This window comes from Meleagris gallopavo, chromosome 6, assembly GCF_905368555.1.
Source record: "Meleagris gallopavo chromosome 6, MGAL_WU_HG_1.1, whole genome shotgun sequence".
Lineage (NCBI taxonomy): Eukaryota > Metazoa > Chordata > Aves > Galliformes > Phasianidae > Meleagris > Meleagris gallopavo.
In genome coordinates, this window is record NC_139409.1 from 17,564,035 (window position 1) to 17,588,048 (window position 24,014).

General features: G+C 45.5%; 1 protein-coding gene across 4 annotated transcripts in view; it reads right to left on the minus strand.

Moving 5' to 3' along the window:
• The window catches only part of SPAG6 (sperm associated antigen 6), a 35,252-nt gene extending 15,471 nt beyond the window's left edge, over positions 1–19,781 (minus strand). For 3 of the 4 annotated variants that reach the window (XM_085227276.1, XM_085227277.1, XM_085227274.1), the window contains exons 1-4: positions 19,624–19,781; positions 19,426–19,521; positions 9,786–9,952; positions 6,391–6,574 (exon numbers count right to left, since the gene is read on the minus strand). In XM_085227276.1, coding sequence (XP_085083402.1) covers positions 6,391–6,574; positions 9,786–9,952; positions 19,426–19,521; positions 19,624–19,648 — 472 coding nt within the window. In that variant the 5' untranslated portion in view covers positions 19,649–19,781. The remainder of the gene's footprint in view (positions 1–6,390; positions 6,575–9,785; positions 9,953–19,425; positions 19,522–19,623) is intronic. The other variant, XM_085227275.1, reaches the window with a different exon arrangement.
• Between the last annotated feature and the right edge of the window lie 4,233 nt (positions 19,782–24,014).

Here is a 24,014-nt window from a genome sequence, read left to right on the forward strand (position 1 = left end):
ACATGCACACATTTGAGGTAGATTAGGCTGAAATGGTTTGTTATTCTGTTTTCTTTTTCTTTTTTTTAAAGTAAGCAGATGTCAGCTGTTTAAACCCTGGCTATTCTACACTGATCAATAGGAAAGCATTTTATGCATGGCTAACAACAACACAGAAAGCCAAAGTACCAAAATTTTACCAACCACCTAATTAGAGAGCATTTTACCCTCTTTAAATGATAAGCAGATATTAGCATAGATCAAATGCCAAAAACAGAAATACAAAAAACACACATAAAAGATTTATCTTACATAAAAGACTGAAAAAACAGAACCTATCAAAATGAGGTTTTGCAACCATACATGGGGAAATACAGAATGTATTCCTTAGTGACATCAAAATGTTATTGCACACAATTAGATTAATGAGAAATATCATCACTGGGATATTGTGTGTCTGAGATTAGTACAATATCCTTAACTAACTGCACCTTAGATAAAAAAAGAAAAAAAGAATCTGAGCACATGATTAGCTTACAGGGACAAAAATTACACCATTGGAAATTCATTAGCTCTTTCTATATATATGCAGCATTAAGCACAGTCCTAAAATAAGAATTACTGGATACCACAAGCAAAATGTATTCTGTAACAAAGCTGTGCTGTTTCCAAATAGTGTGGAAAAGCAGTAAAAATCACGATGAATTCAATAGTCTATTAGGTCTTAGCTCAGTTTTGCTACATCTTATTATGCATATCCATTATTATCTTTAACATTTATCTTGACTTGCAGTACCATGGCAACATATAGCTGTTGTATTTCAAGACTCTAACTTAGCTTTTGATTTATAGTCCATCCATAAAGACATTTTCATACTAAGAAAAATATAGCATACTTCATTAAATATACATAGACTAATACAGTTTTTCATGAAATCTGTAAGTCATGTCATCATTAGGTTGTTAGCATCCAAATAATATTCCTGACCAGATTTGTTTTCAATTAGTGAATTATAGTCACACACTCCAAGGCATGTGATAACTCAAATATTTACACTATACATTATTTCACAGGATACAATATTTTAAGCAAAGTATAAACATCACCTCAAAAATTGTAAGTAATGCAGCGAGTTTTTAAATAAACTAGTACAATATTAAACCTCCAAGTAACTTCTTGACTGAAAGCATACAGTGTGCACCCTGCAAATAAACATCATGTGATTGGAACAAAACCCTGCCTGATGGTCTGGCTGCAAGTTTACAGATTTGAGACAAAATGTACCTGCAGCATGTATGAAAACAGACTGGAGAACTAGCTAAACAATACAAGCGGTATAAACTATATTCAATTTTCGTGGAAAAAATACACCTGTCTTTTTTTTCAAATTGTATTTTGATACTTTATGCTGACAGAGAGAAATACATCAGGAACTACTGACCAAAGGTCTGGATTAATCCATCGGACCGTGCCCAGTTACAGACGGTGTCTCAGAAGCAACTTCAGAGCAACCATCTCAACTGCCTGCAGTCTGCTGACGAGATGCTAATATCACAGAAATTATGTCAAGAGCTACAGGACAGTTCTAGAAGAAGATGTTTCTTTGATACCTTATGAGCTGAGATCAAGGAAGGAAGGAAAGAGCAATACCTTAAGGTCACAGCAATGCCCACGTATGTAAAAGTAACCATAAAAGTATTTTTAAAAGAGCAAACTCAATCTGATTCAATTAAGATCAGCTCTTGCTGTTAGAAGCTTGATATCATTTAAATACTGATGGCTACTGTTGGTCATGGTTAATTAAGTGGTCGTTCTTCCAGTGGTGTTTGTAAAGTTCAAGGCTAATAGCTTACCACATGTAGGGCTGACCAGGTGTCAAGACAGTGGAATAGGAAAAAGACTGTCAGAAAACTGAGGAAGTTGAAGCGGGACAAAAGAAAATACGTATTCTCCCATCACTTTCCCCTGTCAACTCAGCCCAAAACTATGATACTAAGTACTAATGATGCTATGATAATTGCAGTTCTTTTTCTCAAAAAGATGATTAATCTCCCAAGTTAGTGGAAATTTTTTAATTCAAACTGTGCAATAAGGATTTTTAAAACTTTGCTATCCAGTTGCAGAATATAGATAGATATGGAGAAAAAATAAAGAATGCTGAGAAAGTTAAAGGAGAAAATACAGTTTTCAGGAAGAAATTTTTAAAAACAAATATTCAGACAAAGAAATTAAAAGAGATGGAACAGAATAAATTACAGAAAGACTTAACACTCTTCCAAGAATGCGTTATGTGGGTAAAGACCAAACGAGCAGAAGGAGAAAGACAACAGAAAAAAAAGAAAAAGAAGAAAAAAAACCTAATTTATGAATTTCATTTAAATCAACAGAAGTTTAGGAAAAAGGCAAGGTCAGAATTGTAGCCTGGGACACAGACCAAAGAACTCTCCCAGCTGCATGATGATTAAGCAGGACTTCTCCTTGCATGAGAGTAAGCAGTGAGTGTGATTCTACATGTAACGGGAGACAACAGAGCTTGGACTCAACACTCACTACAAGTAAGTTGCTTTTGTCCGGAAATATGGAGAGGATTTTAGCAAAGGGATATATTACAGACAGGAAGACAGACAGACACAGAGCTACGAGGAAGACTGATAAAGAAAGCCAGTGGAGTTTAAGATGTCACCATTTCAGCTAGAAGCAGTACTAGAGTTGTACTGATTTGTCTCAGTACAGAAGTGTTCACCAGGGACTGAGAAATTAATTCAAAGTAAGTTGAGGCCTAGTCATGAGTTTACGTGATCAGGAAGAGTTGGGAGTGAACAAAGAGGAGTCAATAAACTCCTGACTACACACTCTCTGAAATCAATGGAGAGTCTTATAGAATTGATCTAAAACAAAAAATCCATACTAACATTAACAAATTAGCAGTAAGTGGATGGATTAAAAAAAAAAAAAAAAAAGATGAGGCAAAAAAATGAATAGGAGGAAGTGAATGTGATGGTAGCCCCCAGGGAAGGAAAGCCACTATGGGAATACAGCATTTGCTCCCAGCAAGAAAGCAGCAGCAAAACCTTCTTTGCTTGGAAACAAATGTATGTTTCAGTCGAGAGCATGGTTCTCAAACAGACCCTGCTGTGGTGGCAGGTGTAGCCACAGGAAACAACAGGTTTTGACTAACACAACCACCAATACTGTATCTTTCTGAATAACACGTGATTATGTGATGACCACATAGAAAGACTCTAATCCCCACAAGTAGTCCAAAAGGCTGCACTTTGAGATCATTAATTTATGCAGACCACTTCAACCACAGTGGTGAATATTTCACTGGAAATAGTGGGAAAAGCTCAAATCAGTGGGATGGTGGTTGTTAATTACGAGGCAAATTTAGATCTTGGAATAAGGCAAAGTTCCTACGAGACTGAAGTCACTGAAGATGTGAGCAGTGTTGTAGCTGACTCTGCTCTAAGGAGGGATCTTGACTAGAACCCTCTTGAGGGCCCTTCCAACCTGAACTACCCTATGATCCTAAGGCACCACGGCATGATAGAAAATGAATTTAAATCCTCTCTCAGCAATATGCTTGAATATAAATAGTGTTGATTATTTTCATTTTACTATCAGTTCACCGTATGCTAAAGCAGGTACAAGCATTAGTAAATTACATCTTTCGTGCTCTTGTGAAGGCAAAGAAAATGGGAAGCTAAGTTATACGCATTTCTTTCTAATAAGAATTTTGCATTCAAATTAATTGTACAAGTAAAATTTTATAAAATACTTTTCATGGACTTGATAGCATTTTGATATTATTTGAAACTCTGCACTTCTTTTCAAACACAAATATACAGTAGCAGTAATGACTGGCAAAGTTCAAGCATACACTGATCCACAAACTTTGGAGTAAAATCAGTATCTGAACACAGCTCAAGGGGATCTTCCAGAATGAGCAGAACTGCACGAGCTCAGGCTACGCTTTGGAAATGGACCTAGCAGAATTTCTAGTGTCTTGGAATCTCTGTCTTGACCTAAAGTCTTGCAGGCATTCTGGAAATACCTGTTCACAGATGAACTGTATTTTAAGTGATTGCTGTATGAAGATAGAAAGGAACTTGCTAATCTGTTTGGTTGTTTGCTGTTGTTTTCTTGTTTTTTTTTTCAGAGAAGAAAAAAAGTCCCGATTTCTCAAAGTTAAAAGTCTTTTCAAGGGAACATGCACTGTAGTTCCTAGAGAGCAGCTTTATCATGTCATGGATGGAATTTCTGATAAAAACTGAGAAACTCTCCCACTGCAGAGCAGATACAACCTAATGCTAGGAGCCTGTGCTTGCATCCAGAGACTGAGTTTCAGATGTCATCTAAGACAGATCAGGGCGTTAATCTGTCTCCCATCTCCCAGGCATATGCCCCAATTGTGAAACTATTATTGCTGAGGCCAAGTAAACTTCCCCCACACCATCTTTTCGGGAGGTTAAAAAAAAAAAAAAAAAAAAAAAAGATCTTGCCTTAACGTTGTCCCTATTTAGAACAGAAACAATTTTTGAAACTGAAAAATTTCTTGTGGGTGGGGAAAACCATTTATCACCCCACTCTATGTTTAGAGTTTAAACTGCAATATGCGCCCACAGCCAGTGAGAGAAAATCATAACTGCCAAATTTAGTCAACGCAAAAGTATGAGTCCAATCCAGAGTTTCTTTAACAGTAAATACCAAATGTTGATAAGAAGAGATCCAACTTTGGATCCCACCTCCAACAAAACTGTTGCAAATGCTTGCAGCAGTACAAGAGACGTACTATGCACAGAGAGATCTTCCTTCAGTGTAACTGCTCTACTTTCAGTAGTCACTATTTTAGAGGCTTCCTGTGATTGTGTCAGAGAGGAAGGTAAATACCCAGTTGGCTGTAGTTGGGCAGCTCCACAGCAGGGGAATAACTGATTTTGGTTGTTGAGGTTTTTTTGTTTGTTCGTTTTTTGTTTTTTGTTTTTGTTTTGCTTTTTTTGTTTGTTTTGTTTTTAACTTATGATATTGAGTGATCTGTCCTTGTCCTCACAATTTCAACCCAATTCCTAAAAATGCTGTGCTTATTGCCGGCATAAACTAGTGAAATATCCATCCATCCATCCATCCACTGTCAGTGAATAAATCATTTATAACCACGAAATAAAAATTTGTATAAGAAGTTTGCTGTATTCAATACATCCACATCTTCATCTTTGCAGACAGTGCCATCACAGAGTGAACTGGATCATCCTAAAGATCAGCCAGCATCCACACAATGAATAGCATGAAGGGCAATTGAGGTGAGTCAATATTGATTTACTGATATAACAAAACTACAGACATGTTTATGTTAAGAGTAACACAGACACTCTTAGACTACAAACATTTATACAAAAGAACACTTTCAAATGACACTTAGCAAATATATTTCAGATGAAAGTAACATTTGGTTTCAGGGATTCTGATCCAATAGCCAAAAAATAAAAAGGTTCTTAGCAGAGAGGTGTACCAAGAATAAATTTGTTCCCTGCTAAAAGGCAGCCCATACGGAAGACACTGACAACTCTAGAGTTGGTCCCAGTAAGTGGGGAAAATACCCCATACTTTTTGCAGCCAAACACTTAACAGCAATTAAAAAAAGAATAGCTTCCAAACTGTTGTGATCCTGGAATAATTTTATCTTTAACCAATATGAACACAGGCTATTTACTCCATGCTTTCTATTCAGCAGTTTTGTCTCTCAGTTCTTCTCTTCCTAGCTCCAAACTTTTACTTGAACTATATAAATAGCTGGTAAAAGAATTATTGACCATGTGGATTGGCTTTTAAATAGGAACATGACACTGCCAGTGAGTTATATAACTGCCAGCAAGACAGCAGCGAGCTGCTCGACATCAGATTCCTCAAACCTATTCCTGAATCCCAGGGAAAGAGTGTGGTCTGCTGCCTAATGATATTATAGTCACTGCAATGAATTTAGCACATTTATACTGCAGGCTGTGCTGTCAGCTGAATGGAACTTGGTTCTGCCTAGACTTCTCCCTTTTACTATGTACATAAAAAAAGAACTTACAGTAAGCAAAAGAAATTTTGTTCCACGGTAACAGTTACATAATAGTACAGCTTCTGAAATTTCCTCACAAAGGAGAATAAAACAGAATGTCATTTCCCCGCCACTCATCCAATGCATCTCTTCTTAGAGCAACTCTCACACAGCAGGTCATTGTGGATGTCAGATACACCAGCTTCTCACATAAGGGACAGTGTTGCCAGGTTTTTACTCCAAGTTTAAAATTTTATTACAGAAAAAAAAAAGGTCTTTTGTTCTGATTTATAATAAATTATATTACTGTGATGTCCATAACTCTCACACCATATTAGGTTGAAAGATAACAAACTGAACCTGTTACCTGAATTGTGTTGGGCAATATAACCGAGTGCCCAAGCTGCACCTTCTTTCACTCCAGGGTCAAAATCTTCCAAGCAAATCACAAGTGCTTCCAGCGCTCCACACTCAACTATTGCCTGAGCTAGCTGTGGAGAATGTTTACCAACTGCTCTTAACACAAATGCAGCTGCTTTCTTGTAGAAACGCTATACAAATGAGAAAAAAAAAATGCTTTTTACTAACATTTAGTAGTTTATTGCATACTAGAGCACAGACATGCATAAATTAGACTTTTTAATAGCAACAGTATCTCATTCAGATCCAAATCAGGACCACCAGGCATCACACAGACAATGAACATACAGTTCCTCCTTCAGACAGCTCATGATCTAAAATCTGCAGCAAGTGCACAAACAAATGGAAAAAAAGTAGAGGGCTAAGAGGATATGAGGAAAAGATAATAGTCTAGATAAGTCTGTTTGTTTAAGTGAGTTGTGAGTGATAAGGGCTACAAAAACAATAGTTCTTCACATATTTAACCAGGTTACATAGGTTATGCAGAGCAAGCTCCTAAAACTAATTCTACCCATCTGCAACATCCACAAGACTTCACAGTTTCTAATGTGCATACCCTTGTAACATCAGTATGTGAAAACACTGTTTACAAACAGGAAACAGAGACACAGAGAATATGATGTAATAAAAGTTTTTAGGAACTGAATCACCAAATGCCTAAATACTGCCTATGGCTCAGCTGAGATCTTGAAAACCCAGACTGGCAGACACCCAGTGTGATAGTCCTCAGCTTTGACCAGGCAACTTGAAAATCTATTCCTGCATGTGTCCAGAAACAGCTCACTTCCAAACAGACTAAGCTTGGCACCTCTGTCACAAGTTCAAGAAAATCCAAGCACTTGTCTCTGGTTTTCTACATTTCTGCCTCAGTGCTGGTGCATCCTTGTAATGTACAATGCTGCACACGTCATGGGGTTCCACATAAACTGCAGTGGTGGTTGTGGCTTCTTTGAAAAGCATATTTTATAAATCGCTTTTCGTAGTCTTCTGCAATTTCAAAGCTATCCTTAGTATGTGGAAGCTGAAGGTTACATTTCTTCCTTGCTCTACGGTTTCAAAATTCAGAATCCAATTCAAGCACTCCTGCCACAACTGTGCTGGCAGAAAGACCACTCAACCCTCTTGTGAAGTCTCTGTGTGGCAACGAGGGCAAGATTCAGCAGGACATAACCAACCTACTGCCACTACCCTGTGCTCTTGGCAGCTGGCCTATTAGCACTGTGGACCAGCTTGGGAAAGCTCCCTCTCCATGCACCAGCTGGTTTTAATCTTATTCCAAGATGTTTCATTCTCCCCTGCTCTGTACAGGGAGCCTAGGCAGTTAGTTATGCTGGATTCCTACTGTCAAGGTACCCAGAACTTATACAAAGAAAACCCCTCATCCCTTTGGGATCAAGTCCATAGAGACTTTTGCGCCTCTTGCCAGGTGCCCAAACACCTTTGAAAAACTTCCCCGAAGCACTAAGGTGTGGCAGTAGAGGACTATCTGCAACAGCTCCATAGGTAAGTGAAGTGGACTCTGGCCAAGCAACAGTGTACACCATACTTCTCCTGCCTCAAACCACACTGGCTTCATGTGAGCCAACGGAGATCTGCTTCTGCCACCCCCTCAACCACATCCAGGCACTGCCAAGCACTTTGATTGCTAGCAATGGCCCAAACACCATTATTTCAGCATGTAAAGAGCAGTCATCCTCTAGTGCTACAGTGCACGCCCTGTCTCTGCTTAGTTTAGATATAACTGCCTACTGCCAAAAACCCAGACTTCTAAGTTAAGGCCTACAAGTAGATACAATGAATGTAATTTACAAGAAAGGCATCTTAGGGGAAGAAGGTGAGGGGAAACAGTACAGGCACAAGTGGACAAACCCCTAGCTAGTTTAAGTTACATTCAGTTTTGCTGAAATAAATGAAGCTAGAATAAGTCACATCAGTCTACATCTGTGCAAATACGGGTACATTATTTCTGTTGAGTAATTACACTTCTGGCAAAGAAAAACACTTATTTGTTTTTATTGTTATTCAAAACACATTTGTTTACAAACAAGTTAGTACATACTGTAAAACTCTATTTCGCTCAGTTTAATTGACAAAACACTGACCTGGGATGTGACCCTGTAACTATTCTCCATAAACCAGCAGAATTAGTATTTGTTGTGTGCTCCGAGAATCAGCTCCTTAAATATAGATGTTGATACTTTAGGAGTGAATGAAATAGAAATGTTTTGAGTGGTTTTTTTGGTTGTTGTTTGTTTGTTTTTGTTTGGTTTGGTGGGTTTTTTTGCCTATGGAAAGTAACAAACTGCATGCATTGCTAAACTCTGCATGAACTGGATAATGAGTTTCCTTTACTTGCCCTCAGTCACCAAGACAGAGTAGGATTTCCATGACCTCACACTAATCTTGCTCCTGCCCCAACTGATTCTGAATTACAGCCATCTCACAGATGTAGCAACAGCACTGGCAGTAACATGGAAGAGATAAATCAGGATAGTCGAGCTAATTTAGTGAGTGCTTTGAATTGTAGCAGGGGGGTGGCTTCCAAATTATTTATTAAAAAAAGAAAAAAGAAAAAAAAAGTTCTGTTTTCCTCCTTCTCTTAAAAACATAAATTAACCAAAATGGTCATAAATTTGTCTAAGACCTTTTCAGACTTTTTGTTGTTGTTTTGATTAACTGTATAGGGAATGGCCAGACATGTAAGAAAAAAAAGAAAGCAAAGAATACTTGCATTTGTCTTCTTCAGAATACTGAAAATGAAAATACACTTTTCCAAACTATATTGCCATTGAAATCATAATATCCCAGAAATCTAATTAGCCAAAATCACAACTCAAGTATGGCAGTGGTATCAATGGACTTAACTGTCAGCTGTCTCCTCCATTTGCCAGTCACTAGAAACTGTACTGAAAGTTTTGTTGTTTGTTTTGTTGTTTTTTTTTTGTTTTGTTTTGTTTTGTTTATTTAGGTTAGGAATCAAAAATTAGAATATATGAAAAAGCTGAAGGAAAAATGGCAAGAGGGGAGAAAGAGACACCATGAGATTTATTTGCAATGCAATTGCATAGTAACATTATTACAATATTTTAAAACCATAACAATGCCATGAGTGTATTTCTTATAATGCACTGGAGGGTAAGATGAATTTTAAAGTCAAAACTTGTTTAAGCTCACAGTTATACACACTGATCTCCCAGGAGTTCAAGCACGCACACTCTCTGACTTCCACACATTTCTTGCTATGCTAGGAATATCAGCAGATAGCCAATACAGAAAGATTTCCCTTTACCTGTGCAACAGTTTAAACAAAAATGATTACTTAAGAAAACAATGATGCCTTACATTCTGCTCAGACAATGAAAACACGAGCTGTGGAAGAATGCCTTCCTTCACCACTGCTTCTGCCAGGTCATCGTTAAAATAGGCAAGCCTCCCGAGAGCCAAAGCAGCAGTCTGTTGGATAGTTGGGACCACATCCAGCAAAAGAGGTCTCAGCAAAGATATTACACCTGTGTTACACAGGAAGAGAAAAGCCCACATGTAAGTGGAAGTTTTTCAAATCATTTATTCTAAATTTTACATCAACTTTACTCATAAGAATCCATTAAATTATTCTTCCAGGTAATGAGAGCTTGTAGGAAATGCAGGTGTTCCACTGAAATGAAGTTGGCATTTGGACAGAATTGCTGAAGCATAGCAGTTTTTCATAGGTAGAAAACAACTGTGAAATATTAAAAAAAAAAATCACACAGAAATATGGTATATACAAACATATATACACGTGTTAACGAAGCACGTACAGGAAACCTCATCAGGAGGTTCTGGTGATCTCCCACTGCTATGTCACTCCTCCAGCCTGCCAGAAGAACCCCCGCCTTGAATTATGCTAAATTGCATTCCATCTATTACAAGCTACCATTGATTCAAGGGCCAATAGCCATGACGTCTTACACTCCGGATACAAGAATTAAAGTTTGTTGGTGGTGCCATCTTTCTTTCTTTTTTAATCACATCATAAATGTTAATGTGTTTTACTGCAATCCAGAGTTCGTCAGTTAAACATGAAAGAATCCTGAGGATGAAATCCTCATGTATCCTGAGGATATTGCAGTATACACACGTTGTTGAAATTATAGGTGAGGTAATCAACCATGACATGAACCGTTAGCAGTTATAGCCCAAAAGAGTGCTTATAAAGATAAACGTTTGGCTAAAAATGGGAAACAGCAGGTGTAAACTTTCCATTCTGGCCATAGGAGGGAGGAGGTCACAGTGCAGGTCTTCATAAGTTGTGCATGGACACGTGCCTTGCAGCACTCACCTGTGATCTGGAAGGGACACGAGCCATGAGGTGAGACCATGTGCTGGTAACCGAGGGTTATTCCAGGGAGTGCCAATGGGGGAAAACTAAGAAACTAGGGACTGAATGATCGGATAACAAAACAGCAAGTGAAATCAAACACACACAGGAAAGCCAATCCCAATGTCCCACAGTGATGAACTTCGAGCACATCGCTACCGCTCAGGAGAAAGGTCCCACTGCTAGACAGGCAGCTCCATGGAGACACCAGCTCACTGCTCAGCCATGGGAAAATAATTATGCACTCAGAAGTATACAGGGATATGGAAATGAATAGATGCCAAATTGGAGACCATCACTACGTTGCTGTATAAATCTGTTCTGCATTTCAAACCTTTCCTAGATTAGAACTGGAAAAGGATCAGAAAAAGGCAACAAGGATGAGCAAGGCTGACCACTCTGTACATAGAGGCTATTTCTACAGTTAAACTAAGACTTTTCAGTACAGATATAAGAAAGATATATGCAGTTACATAAAGTATATGATTTGTAAGGTCTGAAAAGAGAAAATTATTTCTACTGCAGTTCTTTGAAAGCAGTGCCTCTCTAAGAGCCAGCTTATGGATTAATACTGCTGAGCTTTATAACTCAGCCAGAAAGCAATGCTCCATGGAGCTGCAAAAGTGCTACACCAGAACTCCAAATGACTCAGAGCTGCAGTTAAAAAACTCCATATCAGCTGCCTCACTTCTTTGCTCTTTCCACTACATTTGTTTGCATCAGATAAAGATTTAGCTGGCTGACCAGCGAAGAAAGCAGGACTTCTCAAGGGCTCATAAGCTTCTAAGTACCAAAGACCTTCTGGTGCAACAGTCCCATTGCAGAGGGTTCACTGCCTAATGGCAGGTGACACCTGGATGTTGAGGAGACACAATGAAACAAGGACAGGCCGAGGGCATTAGAGCAAGGATTAGGCCAAAGGGATGGAAATTATAGTAAATCCTACTTATGACATACTTCTTATAGAAGGGCACCCTGAAAAGAACAAAAGGAAAAAATTCTCAAGTAGCAGGGTGATTCTCACCAAGAGCATTTATGTTAAAACCATATTACTCCCAGTGAGAAGAAAATAACTTAATAGTCAATAGGAGGCTTTAAAAAAGAAGGATGAAGAGTGAGAGTGAAAAACTAACCACTGAGGCCATGCTGACACCGCTGAGTTTGCTCTAGCAAGGTCAGCGCTGCAAGCAAGCTATGTGTGGTGGTTTCAGCCTCCCAGGATGTTCACAAGTCAAAACACCACAGGTCTTGCAGCAACACACAATAAAAGGGAAAGTGAAATGAAAACATCATGTCTGAACAGCACTAGAGAAGTACCAAAAATGGCCGCGGTCATAGCATGCATGTGTTGAACATGCACATAGAGACTATGGGAAGAGGACTGTGGTATAGATGGGGCCTGCTCACACTCTTTTCAAAGCCATGGGGCTGAAAAAGACCTCATTTGCAGCAGCAGACAGAAGCTGGTCCTCTGGTATTGTAGGGCCAGTGTGAACTCACTGAGCGCTTTGCAGGAATCTCTATTTAAGAATCTGGCCATTGTTCTGGTACCCTCTCGCAGAACCTTCCGAACAGCAGGTATGGCCTCAATAGTAAGTTACACTTCATATCAGGATGGACTAAGGACTTTAAAGGACAAATTATAAGTGAAATCAAAACCAGAAAGACACGCAAGTTGGTGCCAATGCCATATATCATCTACAGAGAGCTAATCTTCTAGTAGGTCATCTGCATCCCCTACAGGAAAGCATCTCCTTGTCCTTCTCCCTAATGCAGGCACACCCAGCCCACAGCACAGCTGGCAGCACAGCCCAGACCGATCTGCCCTCCCATTTCAATACACTGGTTAAGCACAGTCCTGTAAACAAAGAAAAATATGCAGCCACGCTTTCTGTTCTGATAGAGGGATATGAGAATAGGTTTCAAGACTGCCCAAAAAAAAAGTTTGTTTTAATATTTGCAACTTTGAATTTACAGATGGAATGTATGGAGTTACAATCAGAGATTCAGCTCAAAAATCTGACCGTGTCTCTTTACTTTTATAAGACCTCTCTTAACAGAGAAAAACATTCCTCTCTTCACAATCATGCCTTATTGATCAGAAATATCTGACAAACAGCTTGAGACCTCACTGGGATTTACAGCCACTGCCATCAAACCAGGGAGCGATGCATTAGTTTCACAAAAGCAAGGTCACATATACCACTACTTCTTGGTTTTTTGCTTTTGTTGTTGTTGTTTAAAAAAAAAAAATTAAAGATTAAAATAAGTTATGTTACTTACATACATGAACTATATTTAATATTTTATGAAGGCTCCTCTGAAAGTAATGCCTCCTATTTTATTATGTTGGCCCACAACACCAGAGGTGGATGGTGGTGGTATGGCAGCAGTGTTGGAACTTTCCCACCAGTATTCCATTACACACTGCTTCTGTGTGACAGATGGCAGCAGAGGGGCAGTCTGACAGAATGGTGTCTGACATGGAAGTGCATAGGAAGAAAAAGGGTGGAACTGAATTCCCCCATGTGGAAAAAAATTGCACCCACTGACATTCATCAATGCTACTGAATGTTTATACAGACCTAAGAGTGGATGTGAGCAATGAGGTGGTAGGTGGTGCATTTTAGTGGCAGTGGGTTATCTCCACTGGTGCAGATTGTTAGGAGTACAGCATGCAGGCTCTCGTTCGTGGCTAGTGAAAATGCATAGCTAATGGTGGTGACTATATTGAAAGATAGTGTTTTGTAGCTGAGAATTTGCTCTACCGAACTCTGTTATTGTGCTCTTGATATCAGATGTGGTTTCCATGGAAATAAATAGGAGGCATTACCTTTGGAGCAACCTTTGTGTGTACAGCCCAAGACAATTCCTGTTCAGTCGATGCAGAACAGGCAAGCCAACAGGTTGGACACTCATTTCCTAATGAGTTGCATGATCAAACACTGCCTGAAATCCTTACAGCTGCTCCAGCTCTTTACACTGTTCCTGCTTTACCAAAATACTGCCAGGCAGAAAAGTTGCAAAGACATTACATTTGAACCCTTAAGGTAGAATATAAAAACTAGATTCACTTTTTTTTAAGTAAGCTTTACTGATAAAAAAGAGATTGTTAGAGTAGTTGGGAATAAGGGCAACATCACAACATGCAATGTTCTGTCCCTAGAAAAGCCAAGGTGGCACATTCGAGGCAGTCTCAAACTTCAGTGACATTGAAACAGAACAGAATCAGTTTATAGCAGGAGAACCCATGAGCTAGAGCCAGACCTCACAACATGTTTTTAGCCTGCACAACATACCTAGTCACTGCAAAAGGTAAAACCATACGCTAGACAGCTTAAATGGCCATACACCTTGAGTTGTCCTAAGTATGAGATTTGCATTTTCAAGACTAGCTGATACAGATTTCACTTTTCAGGATCAAGGCTTTTTAGCATGTTTTAAAATGCTGCCAAGCAGCATGTCTCACCATGCCCACAGCCAGACATTTCTCTGTAGAATAAAGCACATAAACCTTGCTGATGACATCTGAGTGTCAGCACAAACGTCCTACTGCAGATTATTTTAGGTGCTGCAACTGAAAGTGAGGATAGAGACAAAAAGTGGGATGGGAGTCACTGTTTGGAGAAAACACTAAAGAAGAGTTGATAGAAGAGTGAATGGATTAAAAAGATCTAGGAAGGAATAGAAACTGTACTGGTTCTCAAGGAGAATGCATTTTCCCAGAGTGATGTCTGAATATGAGAAAAGGCAGTGACCAAATAATTATCATGACAGGAGCTTTCGTGTAACAAGAAAAAGAAAAATCAATTCTTACCGCTGTACAAGCCTTACATTGACATCAAATTGAGAATTGAGGGATGCATATAAACCTAGATTATGACTGTGCATTGACTTTAATTAAAAGCTTTACCTCCAATTTCCACGTTTTCTAAAACTAGTTTCTTCTCCTGCATCAAATTGCTTTTCATCAGCTCTGAATCATATACCACAACACGACCAGCTGCTTGAGAAGTTTTCATTAGATTCATTATTTTCATTTGCTTCATTTTCCTATTTACATCTTCAGTAAACCAAATATTTCTATACGTAGCACTTAGAAGAACAGTTAACTTTGCAAACGTGAGAACTGCTGCTTAGCGATGGTCTCCACTGAAACACCTACAGGGAAGCAGAGATGAGCACTGACAACAGCACTGGAAAGGACCGCTGTGCTCACCAGATAGAGCTGCCTGCCCCAGGGCCTGCACAGCTGCTTTCACCCGAGGTACTCCTGCCTCTGCTGAGCTCCTCCTTCATCTCCTTCCTGAATGTCCTGTCCAGAGCAAAGCCTACCCCTTTTGTTGAAACAAGTCCATGCCAGGATTCCTATCAGCTTTCTGAGTTGAATTCAAATATCTCTAAGATTGTCATACAGCAGGAAAATTGGTGAGAACTTCCAGCAATATCTTCCTGCCTGTACCACTGACCCACACGAATAGGGCCATAGAGCAGGCACAGTAGCGTTTCAGTGCCTAAAATTTTAGGAGAACTCTTTGGTCACCTTCTGAAGGAGCCTTTTGTGACAGAAGTAGGGAATTCATTAAGTCTAATTCAAAGGCAGCAGCAACACAGAGTTAACTAGAAAATAAGGTGTTCAGACTGTTAGACTGGATTTGTGTTGGAAGAGTTCCCACCAGCAACTCAGAAACAAGGTTGCAGAGAATTACTGCCAAATATTCTCTCTTGCACCATATAACCTTGCCCGACCTCGGGCAAGGACTGATTCCCTTTTCCATCCTCGGTTTCCCACTCAGAATTGTTTCAAAGAATGTCACACTTAGGAGCTGAATCACCCTTAATGCGCTCCTCAAGTGGAGCTGTTGTGCCCAGGCCTGATGCACTTCCTTTCAGCAAGCAAGAGCTGGCTGCTGCCTATCTGGAAAGGAGGTAGGAAAAAAAGAAAAAGGCACACTTGGGGCAGCAGCAGATTCCAATTTTTTTCGTTCCAAGTTTCCAGACAAACAGTTGCTACTCCGGAGATAACAGACTTCACTAGGGTTGCTTTCTTGTTTTTGTTTGTTTGGTTTTGGGGTTTCGTTTTGTTTCATTTTTGGCTTTTTTTTGGGGGGGGGGGGGGGAGGGGAAGGGAGAGGGGGGGAAGGGGGAAGAGTAGGGGAAGGATGATACATGAAAGTCAATCAGAATCTCCTCATACTCTCTTTCCCTAAGCCCCTGAAAGCCCTCATGAAACTTGGATAATCACAGGTCAGAGAAAAGCAAAAAGACTCCACATAGTTGGATAAGGGAAATAAATCAGAACAGCCTTCTCTTACCAGTAAGGATGCCTGTAACAACCCAAAGCTTTGGGAACGCAGCTTTTAAAACCCATAACAGTGGAATAGCTCTGGGGCTGGGAGAGAAAACCTCCCACAGCACCACCCGTCAGCTGCAAAAGAACAAGGCCATGGAGGAAGAGGAACCCTGCCACAGCCCAAGGGTTTGCCACGGTGCCCTCTTTTACATTGACATTTTGGAAATTGGTTCCCACAGCCCTGAAGGCTGGTCAGCAAGTAGGCATGGCTGAGGAACAGAAAATTGGAAGAGATCTGCCCAAGGCATTAAAAATACAACCCTGGCAGAAATGAGAGGGAAAGCTGGGTGTGCAGGATGCCAGCACCCAACGTCCCAGGCTCCTTGGCCACATGGGTACAGGTTTCTTTTTCCACACCTCAGACTTAGCCTTCTCTATGACCCCCATAGCCCCCAGAAAGGCAAAGAGCTGACCTCGTAAGTATCTTTAAGTCAAAAACTGAATTGCTGAACTAAAACTGTTTCTTAATTACAATAGTATTCTCAAGTAACTTCAAAAAGCAAGGCATCGAAAGCAAAGATCCCATCATCATAAGCTCCAATGCAAAAATAAATAAATACTTAATTCAGACCATGGGAGAACACAAAAATGAACATACATAAATAATACAAGTCTTAATCTGATGCATTTATTAATGGTGAAATGTAAACATTTCCACTAAAGTGATATTAATGGAACACTTCACAGTGTTGCACCTCCCAAGGCAGATGAAGAAAACAGAATTAGGCCCTCAGGGACCACCAGCCTTCAAAACATACTGGAACCAGTTCAGGTGTTCTCCTGACATTTCTAAAAGACCAAAAGCTGCCTGAATCTCAGCACAAGAAAGAGGGCTCAAGTTCATCTGCCACTACAGTTGAGAATGGTCAGCTTCTTGCAGAGGAGACAGAGCTCAACGTGGCATTCCAGTACCACACTTGATGAGTTGCAGCTGTCAGAGGAATAGGTTTATTCCTAAAGAATTTCTTTAAATCTGTTCCTGCCAGAGTAGCTTCTCCCAACAGGATCCCTCCAGAAATGAGATCTGATAAAAGAATTGCCTGTTACTGTTCCAAACTTACATTTACCAAACAGAAAATGTTTAGGAGGTTTAGAAAATATTTTTTTCCCAGCAACTGATCAATGAAACATTCAAAGGACAAATCTTACAGTTAATATTCATAGCAGTATTTAACCACAAGAAACAAACTGAACAAAATCAAAACAGTAAAAATTGAGAGTTGCTGAAAACAAAAAGGAGCAAGCCCTCCAAAAGGAACTGCTCTGATGGTTCCTTGCACAGTGAGGTCAAGAACAGCACTAACATGTTTCCATCTTGTGCAGCGCTAGCTTGATACCCAGAGATAGCTCCACAAAGATGAAACAGTCTCAAACTTGTATTTCTTTTTCATGAGATACTGAGTATTTATCAAAGGGACTGTTAAAAATTGAACCAAGTGTTTATTCCTTGAGCACTGATCTTTTACAGCATGAGTTTTGACTGTTCCAGAAATGTAAGCCAACAATACAAACGTAGAGTACAGTAAATTTTAAGGGCTCAATTTTGTTCCAGTTCAAGTCACCGTGAGCTGCTTTCTGCTTCTGCTGGGAAAAACCTCAGCCCTGACAACTCCTGAGATCCAACAGGAGAATCCCTCCAAGTGCCCCAGGCTCCCACAGCCAATGGAAAATGACAGCAGGCAAAAACTTCCTGCATCCTCTTGAAACAGTGAGCTTCCCAAAGAAAAATGAACTTCCTTTACCAGAATATTATATTAGCCCCCCAACTCGTTTATATATGGATTTCAACAGAGATACTTGTGCAGACAGACACCTCTCTTTATCAAGTTGCTGCCATGGAGCGATCTGCAGCACCTCACTGCTTCTGTTGGTTCTTTCTGACAGCACACAACCACTTGTCACTTAGAGCAAGGTTTTGAAGCCTGTTTCTAGCATATTCAGAAAAGATCAGGATAACAGTTATCACTTTAATTGTAACTTCAATTTTAAGTTTTAAAAGCATAGGTTGGGGGGGAGAGAGTAAAATGTTTGTGGGCCTCAGTCGCTCAAATAAGTAGTAATGGGAAAGACTGTTTTTGCAGACATTTCCTTCTCTTCTAGCAACTAAAAATCGATTCCCATCCTATGGGAAAGCAGCTTTCCATCCTCCTTGGCTCACAAAAGCACATTTGCACACCATGACCCCAGAGCGGATCTTCGTGCAGCCGGCTCTCAGACCAGGGCACGGCACAGTCTGAGGCCTCTCAGTGATCATTTCCTCCTCACAACAAGGCAGTGCTAAGGAAAGCTGCCCACCGGACTACAAGTGACTATTTTAAGTTCACACAACACAGTGGAAGTAAAATTAGCTTGGCACTTCAACTGCTTTCTTAAAATAGAAATTTTCTGCATTTTTTAAAACACTGTAGGAGCTGCATCTGAATAGGAGCTCCGCAAGCAGACAGAAACCAGAACTATAAACGGGCACAGAGAGGCTTCTTGCGAGTAAGTCCTAAACCACCTGCATGGCTGAGCTGTCCCTTCGGTAGATGTGGGTAATTTGTGTAAAGCAGTGGCACAAAAATACGAAAAAGATTTAAAAAGTAAAAAGAAAAATAGATGAAGCAAATGAAAAAGCAAAGAAGCAGAGCGGTGAGGCGGTGCGGCAGGCCCACACAAATGGTTCCTTAACCAAGACACCCTCAGCAAAACCATTTTCACAGAAAGCTGGATTCCCGGTAGCCAGAAGCTGGAAGCATTCGCGGCATCGGTTTCCTTCGTGTGTTTGTTCTGCCCGCGCCTCGGACGAGGCTGACAGCCGTACGGGATGCGGGACGCAAGCCCTACAAACCGAGCCGGGACAAACCGAAGCGCTGCCGATCTCCCAACCCGCTCGATAAACCAAGCACAGCACTTCCCGATCCGTCGGTCACCTCACTCATCGCCGACCGTTTCTTTTGCCCGTTCGCTCAAGAAGCCGCGGGCGGCCCCGGCCGCTCACCGCACAGCCGCCCCTCGGGCTCGGGCGGCACGGCGCCCAGCAGAGCCGCACGCACCGCTCGCACCGGGACGGCCGCGCAGCACCGCCGTGCCGGCATCCCTGACACGGGGCCGCGGCCGAGCAGAAGAAGCGGATCGAGCTGAGAAAGTTTCCTCAGAGCAAAAAGGCGCGGCGAGACCGCGGCCGGACGGCGGAGCCCTAAATAAAACGCGTAGCACGGCCGCGGCCCGGGAAAAGCACCCAGAGCCGCTCCCGGGACCCGGGGCCGCCCCCACCGCTCGTGCCATACCTGCGTCCCGCAGCGTCCCGATGTTCTGCGGCCTCGCCGACAGCTCCGCCACCGCCTGCACGAAGTGAGTCCGGGCGCTCCGGTACTGCTCGAACACTGCGGGCGGCAGCGCGGGGGCGGCAGGTGAGCGGCTGAGCGTCCGCCCGTCCGGCCCCGGCCCCGGCCCCGGCCCCGGCCCCGGCCCCGGCCCCGGCCTACCTTGCAGGACCCGCCGCTGGCTCATGGCGGAGACCGCGCGCCCGCGCTGTGTACCCGTCGCCCCGGCAACCGGGCGGGCGGAAGCGGCGCGGGGGGCGGGGCCTAACCGCTGCGTGTGACGTCGTCGCCCCGCCCGCCCCGCCCCCGCCCCGTCCCGGCGCGGTGCGCAGAGCTGCGGGCGGAGCGCGGAGTCTCTCGGGGCCGGGCCGGGGTCAGCCGCCGCCCTCGCTGCTGAGGGTGCCGTCACCCCTGGCGGGGAAAAAGAAGGGAAAAGGGGGCGGCCGCAGCATCCCGTGCTTCTCGCGGGGTCCTTCCAGTTTTCTATCTTTCTTTTATTCCTTTTCTTTTCTTTTCCTCTTTCTCTCCGCCAGTTCTCGCCGCCCGGCTCAGCTGCGGATAGCGCCGCGCGGAGCGGCTCCCGCCGACACCGGCCCGAGCTCCCGAGGGCGGCCGCCGGGACACCGCGGGCCTCGTGCCGCTCCGCGGGGCTCGGAGTGGGCCGACCCCGAGGGGCCTCCCCGAGCGGTGGGCTGGGAGGAAAAGTTGTGCCGCGCGGCTCGAAATCGGGGGGGAAAATTCATTGGAAAAGTTCGGAGAAGTGGAAGAAAGTCGCCGAAGTTTTAACCCCCCGATCCCCGGGCGCTCTCAGTGGTGAGCGCACGGGATCCGTTCCGGAGCCGCCGAGGGCCCCGCGCTGCCCGCCGCCCTTAACGCCAACGTCGCTCCCCGGGAGCAAACAAACGGAGCGGGCGCGGGGAGATGAGGCGGGTGGGACGGAATCGCCGAGGCCGTTTGTCACAAAAATATTTGGAGAAATTATCGCCATGTGGACTCGGGAAGGGAACAGCTGCTAAACACATTGCCGTGCGCTTATTTCTGTTCTTAAGTAAGTCGAATTTAAAAATAAATAAATAAACAAACGGTGATGAATGGCTCGCGGGGTTATTTTCCAAAAGCAGCTGCGCCGATCGCCGATCGATTCATTTCTGTTTCGCCGTGAACCCGACGCTCGGAGCAGCGCAGCCCCGCACCTCGTGGGGCCGTTGCGTGGCCGCAGCAGCGCACGGAGCGGACGGCATCGCCGGGGGGTAAGCGCCCCGCGAACGCGGCTGCGGAAACGTCGCCGGAGTTCTCGCAAAAGTACCGAGAACGGAAAATCACTGATGGCTGTGACGTCGCCGTGAGCGGGCACGTCGGCTTCAGAAATAAACAGGGACCGGGAGAACGGCCACCAAATGTCCCGATCGGTACCGCGTGCTCGCTTTCTGGCGGCTGCGCCTTACCCTCGCCTTTGATTCCTTGGGAAAAGCGGCCGGAGGGCGTCGGGACACAGCTTTTTTCCCCGGCCAGGTGGGCGGTAAAGGTATTCGTGGAGCTCTGAAGGGCCGGGGCGCGGGGCGGTGGCACGGTCGGGGGTGTTCCGCGGCCGTCGCCTCTCAGCTGGCGTCCCTCGACAGCCCTTACCCGGCGGTACAGCGATGGGGCCGCTTCTATTACGGCTCCGGCAGAAAGAAGGCGACGTGTCCCGCCGCACCGCACGGCGGCTGTGGGATGTCCCCGCGGGATGTCCCCACGGGGTGTTCCCATGGAGTGTCCCCGTCGGGGAGATCGTTCCACCTCTGAGCGCAGATAGGTTTGCAAAAAAGAGATTTTAACGCATGCCGGTGGGAAGACGACGCGCACAGCCCGGGGTTTTCCCCTGCGGTTCGGGGTTCGGGTGCTTGGTTTGCTGAATGGGGGGTCACGAGTGGTCAGACTGTTGGGGAATGAGACGCTCCATCGCTGAGCGAAGGGTGTGCAACCCGGGATAGGTCTTACACTGCAAGAGAAATATTTGAACCGTTGCAAGAAATGGTTTAATTTTCCAGCCCAGGTCGAACCAACCCGGCTCCAGGCGGGATTCCATCGAGGCTGTCCCGCAGCCCACTCCACTACTGCGGTTCCGTACGGCTCCCAGCGGCTCTCGGTGTCCCGCGGTGCCTCCCCGCGCTGCCGGCAGCGGGTTCCATTTATGGGACCTTCCTATGGAACGAAGTAGTTCTATGGGGCGAGGACATCGAAGTCGGGGCACTGGGAAGAGGACTTCTCTTTTTTCCCCACCGAAGAGGACATTAGCATTTGTCGCCGCGGTTCCACTGTCGCACGGCTCCTGCCGGTGGGGAGCGGCGCGTCACCACCGCGGTGGGCAAAGGCAGAACAAAAACGATGAGAGAGAAATAGATGGGAAATGGGCAGAGTGTTTCGGGTTGCCTGCAGGATGGAGCCAGGAAATGCCAGCTGCTGGGGCTCAACCCTTATGCCACCTGCGGATGGTTGCACCTCTGGTTTCCTGCGGAACCGACGGCTCCTGTGCAGTACCATCAAAATAATAACAATAATAACACAATATAAATATTTTTAGACTGTCCAAAACCGAAAGCCAGAGCCTCGTTTGTTCGGGCAGCGGAAAGGAACGATCTCTCCCTTCGTGTCCACCGCTGGGGCTATGGGTGCGGACGGCGCGCTGCCTGCACCTCCCTACGGGGTCCCACGATCGCTTCGCCCACCCCAGCCCCGGGCTGCGGCCGCGGGCAGCTCGCAAACGAAAGGGGAAAACGCAAAATCCGCGCGATGCCCGACGCCCGCCCTGTCCGCCAGCCCCACCGTTGTCCTCTCGGCTGGAAGGTGGGGACCCTCCGGCGACGTGCCGGTGTGCGGGAGAAGGTGGAACGAGAGGCACCGGCTGCAGAACGAGCTGCAAATCGCTGTCGTGTGGTTGCCACTAGCAACAAACCAGCTGCACAGCCTGAGAGCCCCGAGCACCTAGCGCGGAGGTGGCGAGGGAAAGGCCGGCGCGGAGCCGTCGGGCTCTGCGGACGCCTCGGGAGGGGAAACGGGATGCCCCGCTGCCGGGTGCGCGGTGCTGCGCGGGACCTGCGCGGGTCCCGTTCGAATCCGGTGGAGTGCGGGGGAAGTTCCGCAGGCGCGAGGTGGGAGAGCTGCGCAGGCGCAAAATGGCCTCTGCCCGGGCGGAGGCCGCGCTCCGCTCCTCTCCGCGGCGGCGGAGATGCGGCCACCCCAGTACGGCCGGTTGCGGCCCCGCAGGCGCGAAGAGGAGCGGTGCGCGGCCGCCTCCCGCCCCGTCTGCGCGGTCCCAAGGGCGGCCTCCTTCTCTTTGCTGCCCCGAGGCTGTGCCCGCTCCGTGCCGCCCCGCCGCTCCGGTTCGCCCTTCATTCTTCTTGTTATTGTTGTTTATTATCTCCGCGGTTGTAAAACAAACGCGGCCCGTGAGAGATCGTGAAAAAGAAAGTTTGTAGTAAAATGAAGGAAATCCGTTTCAAGTACCCAGAGTAGAAGCGAGGACGTTAAAAATTAACAGCGGAAACAGGAAACACTTGGCTGGGTAAACATTGTCTCCGAATTTCACCCTCTGAACATCGGGAGGGCGCGAGGTGCCGCCGCCGCACCGGGCTGAGAGCGGTGCGGTTCATGGATGGAATCTGCGGGAGTTCCGCGGGCCTCGCCGGCGGCCGGAGGGAACGGGCAGAGCTCCGAGTCCGCGGGCGGAGCGAGACGGGGGCGAAGGACGCGCGGGGTGAGGGGTAAGGGGTGCGTCCCCGAGCCTGGCCGGTCGCGCCTCGACCTGGAGCATCCGCAGCGAAACGAGCGGGGCACGACCGGGCTGCCCGGGGCGTCCGGCACGTCCTCGACGGCCGCGGGGAAAAAGGAAAAGCAACGGGATTCCGCCCGGCAGGACGCCTGTCGTCCCCGCCTGAGCGTTTCAGAGCTTTCTCCATCACCAAAAAGCCGGGAAGGGCCTCTCGGAAGGAGCGGGCCCCCCGCATCTTCCCGCGCTCGCCACAGACACGGTCCGAGCCGGGCGGGACGCGGCGCTCCGACCGCAGTGCGCACCCCGGGGGAAACCCGGCTCCTCACAGCCTTCCTCTGCCTTTCCGGCAGCCTCCTGCCCGCTGCCCCGGAGCTCCTCCTGCCAGTGCCCCGCTCCGAGCCCGGCAGCACCGCCATCCCCTGAGCCCGGTTGGGAGACGTGAGCAGCCAGAATGGGCGGAAAGCCGAATACAGAAAGCACAGCCCGCACCGCACCCGTCCCTGCTTTTATCCGGCCGGGTTGCTGAACGCGCTCCTACAATCCCGCGAACTTCGGCTTTTCTTCCCCGATCCCAACAAACGCAACGTCAGGGGATGAGCAGCCTCCTGTCACGCACGGTTGGTTAGGAGCTCTTTTCCAGCAGCGGGAACCCGCAAGCGCTGCCGCAGACCCCCGCCCTCTGTCTTCGCGCAGAGGAACGCCGCGCAGCGCCCTGCTGAGCTCCGCGCCCCGCTCCCGGACCGAGCCCTGCGCGGGAGCCCGAGCGGCGGCGGCTGCGGGAGTGCGGCGGGAGGGGCTGCAG